Raw genomic sequence first — 13,281 nt, forward strand, 5'->3', positions numbered from 1 at the left:
GAAGTTGAATACGTCTAGTGCCAAGCACAGTGCAAAGCTGCTTACATGCATGCATTAGCTCCATCGTGTCAATAAGGAGACCAGATAGGAACTATTATTTTGCCCTTTCTACAGATAAAGATCCCAGACTTAAAGATTGTAGCATGCCAAAGATCACACAGCCAGAGGGTGGTGGTGGAGCTTAAGTACGAACCTGTTGTCAATCTGTTTTTGAAGCTTGTGGTCATAACCATTACACATACTGCCTCTGCACCTCTGCAATTTAGTGTCAGAATCCTTAAGGATCAGTTTTGCTTTTGAGACTTTAGACAGCAAATATTTCCCGCTTAAAGACCCACCTCCCACCCCTAGTGAAGTGTTATAATGTAGGAAGTAATGATACTGTCATTCATTTATTAATGCTTTACACTTTCAAAAAGATTTTCACATTTTGATTCTCTTAACAACTCTGTAAGATGGGTATGATTATCTTTAGTTTTTCAGCAGATGAAATATCAGAAAGGTACACATCTTAAGATTATATAACCAATAGGTTTTGAGCTTGGGTTTTTCAACCCCAAATACCAATATTTTTCCTCCACTAAACTATGTAATTTTAGCAACCATACATTTATTAATTAACTATTAACTATACAGGGCAATTAACAGGCATGATATCTTCAGTCACATCTGGGTTTCTGTTTAGACTCTTTTGTAGCCTTGTTAATTTTAGGCAAATTACTAAATCTTTGAGCCTTCATTTCTGTAATATAGGAATAAGACCTTATCTAAAAGCATATCTAAAGTGATGGCATAGGGCTTGACACATAGTAGGTCCTCGGTAAATGGTAATTTCCTTGTCCCTTCCCACCTTTGCTTGGTACAATAGCCATACAAACAAAATCAGTCTATGATCTTTCCTTGCCTTTCAGAAGCTTATTATCTACTAAATAATAGGATAGGACACAGAAGCAGTTCAGTTAATAGGCTTTTTTAGCAAATAGGAAGAAGAAAGTCATTTACCAATAAAGGGAACAGGGCTTAGGCAAAAATCTGCTTTTATAATTAATTCTGACCGTTCTGAGAGTGAAAAAAAATATCATTTATGGAAAAAATTGTTGATAGCACTTATTGGGCCAGAATTATTGACCCAGTATGGTTATGTTACTTGTTCTCTATTGTTGATTTGATACTCCCTAAAGATAACTCTCCCAAAAGATGATTCTCTAAAAGTGTCAGAATAACATGAATAATGATGATAATAAGATTATATGCATCTAAATGACAGTATATATATATATATATATTTTTTTTTTTTCTTCTCAATACACGGGCCTCTCACTGTTGTGGCCTCTCCTGTTGCGGAGCACAGGCTCCGGACGCGCAGGCTCAGTGGCCATGGCTCACGTGCCCAGCCGCTTCGCGGCATGTGGGATCTTCCCTGACCGGGGCACGAACCCGTGTCCCCTGCATCGGCAGGCGGACTCTCAACTACTGCGCCACCAGGGAAGCCCTAACTAACAGTATATTAAAAGTAATTTTTACTTTAGGTGTTATAATGATAATTTGCTTTGAAGAAGTAATTTTAGTTTTCTCCCTAATAGTTCCAAATTATAGATATTGAAAAGAGGTTGGGATAAAATATACAGCTTAACATTTTAAAAATGGTAAATCTCAAGCATAAATGTATAGTGAATAATATAATGACCTACCCATCACCTACATTAAACAGTTATCTAAATTTTAATATATTTGCTTCATCTTTCATCTATATATTTTTTTCAGCCTGTCTGTCATCTGTGAAATAAGGAAGGAAAACCCCAGACACTATCATTTCACCCCATATACTTCATTATGCATTTCTAAAAATTATACATTTTCTTATGTAACCACAAAGCTATGATCAAATTTAATATTTCTTTGGTATTATCTAATTGTCACTTCATAACCAAATTTCTCTGACAGACTAAAATATGTTTTAAGTTTCTATTTCATAGCTGGGATCCACATTTCTGATCCCCGCCACTGTCTCAAAGACAAGCTTTTGGTTGTAAAATCATTGAATGAGAGAAGTACAAATAGCTCTACACAAATCCAGCCCCACCATTTGAGAAATAATTTAAAGTACAAGCTCTGCTGACTAGGTCTTTATCTTTATATACAAAAATGGTACAATTTACTAAAATCTCAAACTATTCATTTGCTCTGAGAAGCCTCAAACAAACTACTTGGATTTGAATCCTGGCTCCATTACTTACTAGCCATATGACCTTAAGCAGGTTACTTAATCCCTCTGTGCCTCACTTTCCTTTCCTGTGAAACAAGAATATTAGATTTATAATATACATTTGCATATTAAAAGCCCTGGGAAGACCTCTTGTAAAGAAACCTGTGTAACTTTGTTTAACCTATCATGTTATTTGACTACAGAATTTTGTGGGGAAGAAAAGTCTATTGTGGATGATTAGGACTGGAACATATAATAATTGACCCCATCCCATAGTTTATTCTAATGCACATGTTGAACTCTCTAGAACAGTACTGTCCTATAGAAATATAATACAAAACACATATATAATTTAAAATTTTCAGGTAGTCACATTAAAAAAATAGTAGAAACAGGTGAAATTAACTTTTTTACCTTTTTATTTTGAAATAATTATGGACTCACAGGAAGTTACAAAAATAGTACAAAGTCCCGTGAACCCTTCACCCAGATTCCCCCAACGATGACAATTTACGTAACTATAATATAATTTCAAAGCCAGGAAACTGACATTGGTACAGTACTGTTAACTAGACTATAAACCTTATTCAGTTTTCATCAGTTTTTATATCCACTCCTTTGTATATATGTATATATAGTTCTATGCAATTTGGTCTCATTTATTGATATATGTAACTACCAATACAATAGAGATACAGAGCTGTTCCATCACCACCAGGAAACATCCTTATATATGCCTTTACAGTCACATCCATTCCTTTCTTCACACCCTGGAACCACTAATCTTTTCTCCACCTCTATAGTTTTGTCATTTGTGAATGTAATATAAATGGAATCATATAGTATATGTAACCTTTTGAGATTGGCTTTTTTCACTAAGTATGATGCCCTTGAAATCCATCCAAGTTGTTGCATGTATCAGTTCACTCCTTTTTTATGCTAAATCATATTCCATTGTGTAGATATACCAAAGTTTAACTATTCAGCTGTCAAAGAACATTTCAGTTGTTCCAACCTTTTTCAATTATAAATAAAGCTGCTGTGAACGTTTGTGTACAGATTTTTGTGTGAACATAAATTTTCATTTCTCTGGGATCAATGCCCAAGAGTGCAATGGCTAGGTCTCATGATAAACACATGTGTTTAGTTTTATAAGAAACTGAAATTATTCCAGAGTGGCTGCACCATTTTACATTCCTACCAGCAATGTATGAGAAATCCAGTTTCTCCATATCCTTATCTGCGTTTAGTGTTATCACCATATTTTATCTTAGCTGTTCTAATAGGTGTGTGGTTATACCTTATTATATTTTCAATTTGCAGTGAAATTAATTTTAAGAATATATTTTGTTTAACCCAAATATATCCAGAATATTATCATTTTAACATGTAATCAAGATAAAATAATTAATGATACATTGTACATTCTTGTACTAAGACTTCGAAATCCTATGTGTTTTACACTTAAAGTGCATCTCATTTCCAACTGACCACATTTTAACTGCTAGTGATTAATGGCTACTGTATTGTACAGTGCAGTTCCAGAACAGCAAGAAGTAGGTGACGAACTTGTAGATCAAGTTACTGAAAAGTATATATTTTTTCTTTACAGGAAATATAACTTTGTTTTTCTCTTTCACAGGAAAGGAATAACAAAACATTCTCTTAATCATCATCCCCTTCCAGAGCAGCTGGATGCAATTTCCTCTACCAATGACAACCATGAAAACGACATAAGTTCCCAAAGGTAATAACAAAAAGTGTACTTGTTTGCTTGTTGCACTTGATAATAGCAAAAGTTTTGTTTTTTTGCCTTAGGATTGGTATCAAGCCTTGTACTAATGAAAGAAAACAAGAATTTTTATCACATTTTTTCAATACCATTCAACTTTCATTCTGGAACAGCTAATGGAAACACACTTATTTTTATAACCTTTGAAAAGCAGTATTATGAAGTAGTTAAAAACAGAGACTCAGGAGAAATCCAAACAGATCTGATTTTTAATCCTGGTTTTGTCATCTATTAGCTGAATAATAGTGGGCAAGTTACTTACCTGGTAATAGTATCTCTTAAAGGGTGTTCTGAATATAAATGAGATAAAATACAGTAAATGCTGAGTAAATATTAGCTGCAGTTATTATTTTAAGAAATAGAGGATACGGTAACTTCACAGAGGGTTCTGAGAAGCAATGTGGTATCATAGAAAAATTACAGTCATAAAACCTAGTTTCAACACCTAGTACTAAATCTCAGATTCTTTGTCTTAAAAAAGGGGTTGAGTTCTGCACCACCAGGTTGTTGTGAGGATAAAATGGGGTTAATATCTGTGAAAGCGCTTGGTAAACTAAAAGTGCCATACAAGTTCACATACTATTCTATGTGAATTCCTAGACGTTTCTGAAATGTCTTTAGTTCTCAAGGGTAGATATTATAAGTGGAATGTTAAAGTATTCATTGTAAACTAAGACTAGAATTATTTAGAATGGCTGCCATCAATTCTGTAGGAATTAGATCCGACTTTACTATGATGCTTACATTTCAAGTCCTTCATTTATTTTTGCCTCTGTGGATATATTTCTACACATGCTTATCACCTAATAGATTGCTGAGTAGTTAATGCTGCAGAAACTTAAGGAAATATAAGAATTTTTCTGTTTTCTCTTCTCCTTCCAAATTGTGCATTTAGTGAGTCTGACATCACACAAGAATCACCTTTTACATCAGCTGACACTGGGAATTCAAGGTCTGCTTTTCCAAGTTATACAGGCACAGGGATCTCTACTGAAGGCAGCTCGGACTTCTCCTGGGGATATGGTGTGAGTTTTATGTTATTGGTCTGATGGATTGCTTGGGAGACTGTTCTGGGAGTTAGCATTTGTCAGTTTGGTCAGTATATTTCATGCCTTCCCTCTCCTACACTGTTTATTTTTAACTTTATTTTATTGTATTTGGCCGTGCCGCACGGCATGCGGGACCTTAGTTCCCCAACCAGGGATCGAACCTGTGCCCCCTGCAGTGGAAGCACGAAGTCTTAACCACTGGACCACCAGGGAAGTCCCTCCTACATTGTTTATTTACTCTTTAAAATAGCTGTAAAGAAGCATCAGCTTCACCCTCTTTCAGTATTGCTCTGTCTTATGGATGTAGTAGTTGATCCTTAGAGATGCTTAGTGTTTGGCTTAAACACTTGCACGTTGGTATGGATCTGAGCTCTGGATCTACTCCTTCTGCTGTGCTCAGTCCACTAGTGTGTCTCTCCACTACTAATATTACCTTGTTGTTTAAAATGTTTTTGAAAGTTTATTACTAAGCCATATAGACTGGGAAAATGTTTATGATATATTACTAAATGAAAAAAAGCACGTTAAAAATAAATGTATAGGGCTTCCCTGGTGGCGCAGTGGTTGAGAGTCCGCCTGCCGAGGCAGGGGACACGGGTTCGTGCCCCGGTCTGGGAAGATCCCACATGCCCCGGAGCGGCTAGGCCCGTGAGCCATGGCCGCTGAGCCTGCGCGTCCGGAGCCTGTGCTCCGCAACGGGATAGGCCACAACAGTGAGAGGCCCGCTTACCACAAAAAATAAATAAATAAATGTATAGTGTAGTTCTAATTTTATTTTACAGATATTTTTGCTTATATATACTAGAAAAAAAGACTAAAAATATTTACCTAAAATGTTACTCCTTTATTAATTGGGTGTTGAGATAATGAGATTTATTTATTTATTCATTCATGACTATCTGCCATTATAAGTATTATTTTTAAAAGACCAACAACCTTAAAAGAAAATTTAAAAAAATTTTATGCATGTTTCTCACCTTGATGCAATAGGTATTTTTATTTCTGTATCCTCTTTCAATCTATATTTAATTTGGCCTAGCTATAGTCATGGTGTACATACAATACTATGCTCTCTGTTTTTTCACTTACTGTTATTTTGTAAGCACTCTTCCACAATACTGACTTTATACAATATTATTGTTAGCAACCTGCTTTCTTTACAAAAAGCCTGCTAATTGTTACAACCTTTTTGTCACCATGAGTTATTTTCTAGTCATTTTAAGTTGGATGTATATATAGTTGCCTTACATAGTTGTATGATATATGTGCATCCTGATCTGCTTCTTCATTCACCATTATTTCATATAGACATTTTCTTTTACTACTTCCATACTTGTCAATTTGAATAGTTATATATAGTTATATAGCATTTCCTTGTTTTAATATATTATATCATAATTTAGTAATTTCATTATTATCTGATACTTGGGTTTTCAGTTTTTATTTATTCAACAAATATTTATTGAGCGCATTTGTTGTCAGACACTGTATTTGGGAATATGGGGTGAATGAGACTTACATGATTCAATAGTCTAATGAGGGAGATTGACAAAAGCAAATGAACAAAATAACTACAAAAGGTCATAAGTACTCTAAGGAAGACAACAGGGAGCTGAGATAGAACACTATAAGGGGGATTCACTTTAGGTAGGGTATCATGTAGGGTAGATCTGAGACTTGAAGACTGAAGAGTTAACCATGTGAAGAATGAGGAAAAGAGCTTCCAGCAGGTAACCAGCAGCATCTGCAAAGGCCCTAAGGAGGAAGAGATCTTCATGTTTCCAAGGGAAAGTGTTTGGTATGTTCTTGGAACTGGAAAAAGGTCAGGGTGGTTGAAGGATGGTGTACCAGGGGAGAAAGCACTAATGAGACTGGAGAGGTAGGCAGCACTAGATCTTGTAAGGCGTTGTAGGCCATGGTAAAGAATTTAAATTTTATCCTTATGTAATGATTTAATTAATTTGATGACTTATTTTGAGCTTTTAGTGTACTGACTATATATTTCAATCAGTGATCTCTATATTTTAATTAGTATCTCTTTATAAGTTATGAATGTCATACAAATGTTTCCCCTTTCCCTGCTTTCCTTTTGGTATTTATTGTGTAACAGATTTTTTTAAAAAAATTCAAATATAACCATTTTACTTTTGACCTTAATTTCTTTGCTAGTCAGGATTTTATCTTTAGAAAGATGGAATATTATAATATTCTTCTTCATAGCTTTTTAATAGAATTTTGCATGTTTAACTTTTTAACTCACCAGACTTTTAAAATAGTATATGGTGTGAGGATAATTAAGTTCTTTTACTGTTGAACCTACTTTGTTTGAACAATTTTTCTACATTTGACTTAATATCTTAGGGTTTTCATGATATTTTAAAAATCTTGGAAAATCTATTAGTGTTCATTAAAAAACATGTATTATTTAGTATTTGTGTCCTCTTTGCTCTTTCAGATAAATTTTATTTTCCCTTGTATGAAATTTTATAAAATATTCATGAGGGATTTAATTGATATTGCATTACAACATTATATTAAATTAGGTGCAGGGAGAACTAAAATTTATTGAATATTTAATAGATGCTAGGCTCTGTACTAATCGCTTTATAAACACATTTCAGTCATTTTGTACCTTAACTGAACTTAGTATTCTACCTAGAAATATAGTTTACTTAGATCTTCCTTTAATTTAATCCACTTTATCATTTCATTATTTATTTTGAGTAAATCTCTTGTAAGATACAACTGATATTAAAATTGAACTTAGTATTTAATTATACATTTTCCTTGCTTTTGAACTTAGGTGTTTTTGAGTTATCACTGGTATATAGGAATACAGTTTTCCCCCCAATTTAACTAATGGCCTACTACTTTGCCAAATATATTTATAATCATGCTGGCGTTTATATTCTTAGGTTTATTTCTTTTAAAATATTGTTTTAAAATTAAACAAAGTTGGGGACTTCCCTGGTGGTCCAGTGGTTGAGACTTCGCCTTCCAATGTAGGGGGTGTGGGTTCGATCCCTGGTCGGGGAACTAGGATCCCACATGCCTCAGGGCCAAAAAACCAAAAAATAAAACAGAGGCAGTGTTGTAAGAAGTTCAATAAAGACTTTAAAAATGGTCAACATTAAAAAAAAAAAGTCTTAAAAAAAATTAACAAAGTTATTATAATGATGTGAAGGAAGACTTTCCTTTTTTATTCTAATTATATCTATTATTTAAAGTTTTATAGTCAACAATCATAAAAATATCTAACCCAGTTCTATTCTATTTTAGTTTTATGTACTTCGGATTGATTTTTTTTTAAATAATCAAATAAGGTTTATTCTAGGAATACAAAGATGGGTCAATATCTGTAAATGTATTAATATGTTTAACATCAGTGAATTAAAGGAAAAAATATGATCAAGCCAATAGATGTTAAAAAGATACTTGATAAAATTCAAAAAACATTCCTTATAAAAATTCTCAATTAGATAGGGAAGGAAACCCTTGAAACTTGATAATGACTATTTGTCAGTTGAATATCAGTTTAAATGGCAAAACACTAAAGCTGTTTCAGTTACAGCAAGGAACCAGACAGGGATTCTCTATTTACAAATTTAATTGATTCCTTTGCTAACTTTGTACATTTTAATTTTTACATAAAGCTTGTCATTATACACTCTATCCAGGGCTATTTGTTTTTCCACTTAACACTATCAATATATTTTGAAGAATATATTACATTATAGTATAGTATATTATGTATATTATAGTATATTCAAATATATATATTATTAAAAAACTAACTGCTTTGTTCTTTGATGGCTGCATAGCCATTGCTATTACAAAAAAGTGCTGCATTTATGACCTTGTACATATATTATTTTACATATATATGAACATATCTGAGGATAAGTTTCTAGAGGTGGAATGCTGCTCAAAAGATACATGCTTTTGTAATTTTGAAAGTTGTTACCAAATCGACCTCTGTAAAAGTTATTACAATCTGCAATCTCACCAGGAACATATGAAAGGGCCTATTTTCTTACACTCTTGACCAAAACAGTGAATTATCAAACTTTTTCATCTTTGCCAGAGTTTTAATTTTTTTCATTTAAAGGTATCTGATGCAATGGGGTTGATTAGAAAAGTTGCACACCTTACAGAAAACTGCATAACTTACATATTGGGTGTGCATGTGTGTGTGTGTGTGTGTGTGTGTGTGTGAAAACAGTACACAGATCAAGATATAGACAATCAGCATCCCACAAGGCTCCTAGATGCCCTCTTCCAACCCCAAAGATAACCACTATTCTGACCTCTATCACCAGGTTTACTTGTTCTTGCCCTTCATATAAATGGAATCCTACAGTATGTATTTTTTATATCTGGCTTCTTTTGCCTAGAATTGTTTGAAAAGTTCATACATGATGTTGCACATATTTGTAGTCTGTGAATTGCCTATTAATATTTTCATACTCATTTATTATTTTATCATTTTCATATTAATTAGTAGGAGTTCTTTGTCTTTATTTTTAAATTTATTTTAACTTATTTTTTATTTATTTATATTTTGGCTGTGTTGGGTCTTCGTTGCTGTGCGCGGGCTTTCTCTAGTTGCAGTGAGTGGGGGCTACTCGTTGTTGTGGTGTGCGGGCTTCTCATTGCAGTGGCTTCTCTTGTGGAGCACGGTCTCTAGGCGTGCAGCCTTCAGTAGTTGTGGCATGAGGGCTCAGTAGTTGTGGCACAAGGGCTCAGTAGCTGTGGCTTGTGGGCTCTAGAGCACAGGCTCAGTAGTTGTGGCGCACGGACTTAGTTGCTCCACTGCATGTGGGATCTTCCCGGACCAGGGCTCAAACCTGTGTCCCCTGCATTGGCAGGCGGATTCTTAACCCTTGGTACCTCTTTGTCTTTTAGATTAGGGGTGGTGGGTGTACTTTTTGTGTAAAGGACTAGATAGTAAATATTTCAGGCTCTGCAGACTCTGTCAGGACCCTCAACTCTCACTGAGAAGGCAGCCATAAGCAGTGTATAAATAGATGGGCATGACAATGTTCCAATAAATTTTATTTACAAAATAGGCTGTGGGCTGGATTTGTCCCACTGGTCATAGTTTGCTGACCCCTGTTCTAAATAGTTATATAATGTCCACTCTCCCTGTACAACTATAGAACTTTTGGTATTGTACCCAGTTGAAAATTTATTTACCAGCCTCTGTTACAGGTAGAGGTAGCTAATGAATTGTACAATAAGTCAGGAGATGGGGCTTTCTGGAATGCCGTTTTTTTGAGAAAAAATTCTGGAAAATTCCTAATTCCTAATTAGGAATTCTCCTAATTCCTGCCTGGAACATGGAACTATGGCTAAAGGTAAAGCAGCCATCTTGGACCATAAAGCATCACTGAGGATGGAAATGATAGAAGAAACTGAGTCCTTGATATCCATGGAGGCACCATATCAGCTTTTAATGCCTACCCCTAGATTTAATTTTTTTGAGAGAGAAATTAAACTTTTATCTTGTTTAAGTCACTGTTGTTTTTATTAGTAGTAACTAAATGCAATTAATCACTGATACACTCATTCTTTGTTAAATGTATTGCAAATATCTTTTCCTGGTCTGTGGCTTTTGTAACTTTCACAATTCCCACGCTTAGGTCTTTAATCCCCCGGAATAGTTTTTTGTATATGGTATATAGCAGGAACATAATTTTAATTTTTCCATATGGATAATGAATTGTTTCAGCACCATTTACTGACTAGTTCAGGATTTCTAAGCAAGGGCATTTTTGGCATTTTGGATATGGCTGTTGTACAGCAATGTCCCATGTATAGCAGGATGTTTAGTATTAATGATCCCTGCCTATTAAATACCTGTAGCAACCTCTAGTCATTGTGATCACTAAAAATGCACATATATATTTCCAGCTTCTTCCATAAAAGGTAGCATTATTTCCGGAGAGTACTGTTGCATCCTTTCTCCATTGATTTGCTATGTTACCTCTGTTATAGATTAAGTTTTAAAATATGAAATGGTCTGTTCCTGGGCTCTCTAAACTGTTCTATTCTAAACTCATGCGAATACAACTGGCTTTTTTTGTTTGTTTGTTTTTTTTGCGGTACGCGGGCCTCTCACTGTTGTGGCCTCTCCCGTTGCGGAGCATAGGCTCCAGACGCGCAGGCTCAGCGGCCATGGCTCACGGGCCGAGCCGCTCCGCGGCATGTGGGATCTTCCCGAACCGGGGCACGAACCCGTGTCCCCTGCATCGTCAGGCGGACTCTCAACCACTGCGCCACCAGGGAAGCCCAATACAACTGGTTTTAATTAAACTATAGCTTTATAATAATCTATAATATGTGATAGGGAAGTCTTACTACATTATTGATAATTGTCTTGGCCAACCTTTTTTATGTATGTTAGAATCTGATTATTAAATTGCATAGGTCAGTTTGGGGAGGACTGCTATCTTTATGATAGTGAGTTTTCCTAATCATGAATTTGATATATAAATCTTTCCATTTATTATCCATTTCTTTAGTGTCTTTCAATACATTTTTATAATTTTATCCATAAAAGTAATATACATTTGTTGAAGATTTATTCCTAGGTACCTTGCATGGTATATTAAAAATCATATTTTTAATCTATTTGTTGCTGGTATATAGGTGTAGAGTTCATGTTTTGTTTTGTTTTTTTAAATTTATTTATTTTTGGCTGTGTTGGGTCTTCGTTGCTGTGCGTGGGCTTTCTCTAGTTGCGGTGAGGGGGGGCTACTCTTCGTTGTGGTGTGTGGGCTCCTCATTGCAGTGGTTTCTCTTGTTGTGGAGCACGGGCTCTAGGTGTGCGGGCTTCAGTAGTTGTGGCACACGGGCTCAGTAGTTGTGGCGCACGGGCTTAGTTGCTTCGCAGAATGTGGGATCCTCCTGGACCAGGGCTCGAACCCGTGTCCCCTGGATTGGCAGGCGGATTCTTAACCACTGCACCACCAGGGAAGTCCCAGAGTTCATGTTTTCTAAGGGAACTGAGTTCTAGGCTAATGTTGGCTTCTGGCAGAAATTTATATTCTTTGTCATGTGTTTAACTTTTGATATTTCATTTAAATGTTTTAATAGATTTCTCATCTGTTTAATACTAGATTAGACTTTCATTGGATTTATTATTTTTACTTTTTTTTACTGTGATAGTCACATACATAAAATTCACTCTTTTAAAGTGAACAGTTAAGTGATTTGCAGTATATTCTCAGAGTCGTGCAACCATCCTATCATTTTCATCACCCCAAAAAGAAACCCTGTCTCCATTAGCAATTACTCTCCATTTCTCTCTCCACCCAGCCCCTGGCAACCACTAATCTGCTTTCTGTCTGTATGGATTTGCCTATTCTGATATTTCATATAAATGAATCATACAGTATATCACCTATTGTGTCTGGCTTATTTCACCTAGCATATGTTCACATTTTATCCATGTTATAGCGTGTGTCAGTACTTCTTTTTTATTAATGAATATAATTTCATTGCATGGATATACCAATTTTGTTTATTCATCAGATGATGGACATTTGGATTATTTCACTTTTTTGCTATTATGAATAATGCTACTATGAACACTTGTGTACAAGTTTTTCTGTGGACATGTTTTGAATATTCTTAGGTATACACCTAGGAGTGGAATTTCTAGGTCATATAAAAACTCTATGTTTAATATTTTGAAGAATACATTTCTCTTTGAAACTTAAAGCTATAATTGTGATTGTTTTCAAGGTTCCTGGTTAGTATATAAATAATGTTGATATTTTCCTTGTATTACACAAACATTTCATTGCAGATTTCACATGTATGTCAGAGTAGGTAATTCCTGCGAAATCCATTATTAGTAATGGATTGTGTCTTAATCAAATTCAAGTTTTGTGATCAAAGTTGCAATTACTGCACATTGTGTTTTCTTAATAACTTGGAAACAACCTCAAACTTACAGAAAAGTTGTAAGTATAGTAAAAAGAACAGTCATCCCTTGGTATCCATGAGGGATTGGTTCCAGGACCCCCTGTGGATACCAAAATCCAGGGATGCTCAAGTCTCATATAAAATGGTGCAGTATTTGCATATTACCTATGCATATCCTTCTGTACACTTTAAATCCTTTCTAGATTGCTTATAATACCTAATACAATATAAATGTGTTTTACATTTACAAACCCATGAATATGGAGGCCAACTGTTTTTTTCCTGAATGGTTTGAGAGTAAG

At 34.8% G+C, this 13,281-nt stretch overlaps 1 protein-coding gene across 4 annotated transcripts in view; it reads left to right on the forward strand.

Moving 5' to 3' along the window:
* Nucleotides 1-13,281, forward strand: part of FAM149B1 (family with sequence similarity 149 member B1) — a 62,940-nt gene that overhangs the window by 501 nt on the left and 49,158 nt on the right. For 3 of the 4 annotated variants that reach the window (XM_029245206.1, XM_029245207.1, XM_029245209.1), the window contains exons 2-3: nt 3,849-3,953; nt 4,894-5,023. In XM_029245206.1, the coding sequence (XP_029101039.1) occupies nt 3,849-3,953; nt 4,894-5,023 (235 nt within the window). The remainder of the gene's footprint in view (nt 1-3,848; nt 3,954-4,893; nt 5,024-13,281) is intronic. The other variant, XM_029245210.1, reaches the window with a different exon arrangement.

Source organism: Monodon monoceros, unplaced genomic scaffold (assembly GCF_005190385.1).
Source record: "Monodon monoceros isolate NGI ecotype Baffin Bay Population unplaced genomic scaffold, NGI_Narwhal_1 Super_Scaffold_4, whole genome shotgun sequence".
Lineage (NCBI taxonomy): Eukaryota > Metazoa > Chordata > Mammalia > Artiodactyla > Monodontidae > Monodon > Monodon monoceros.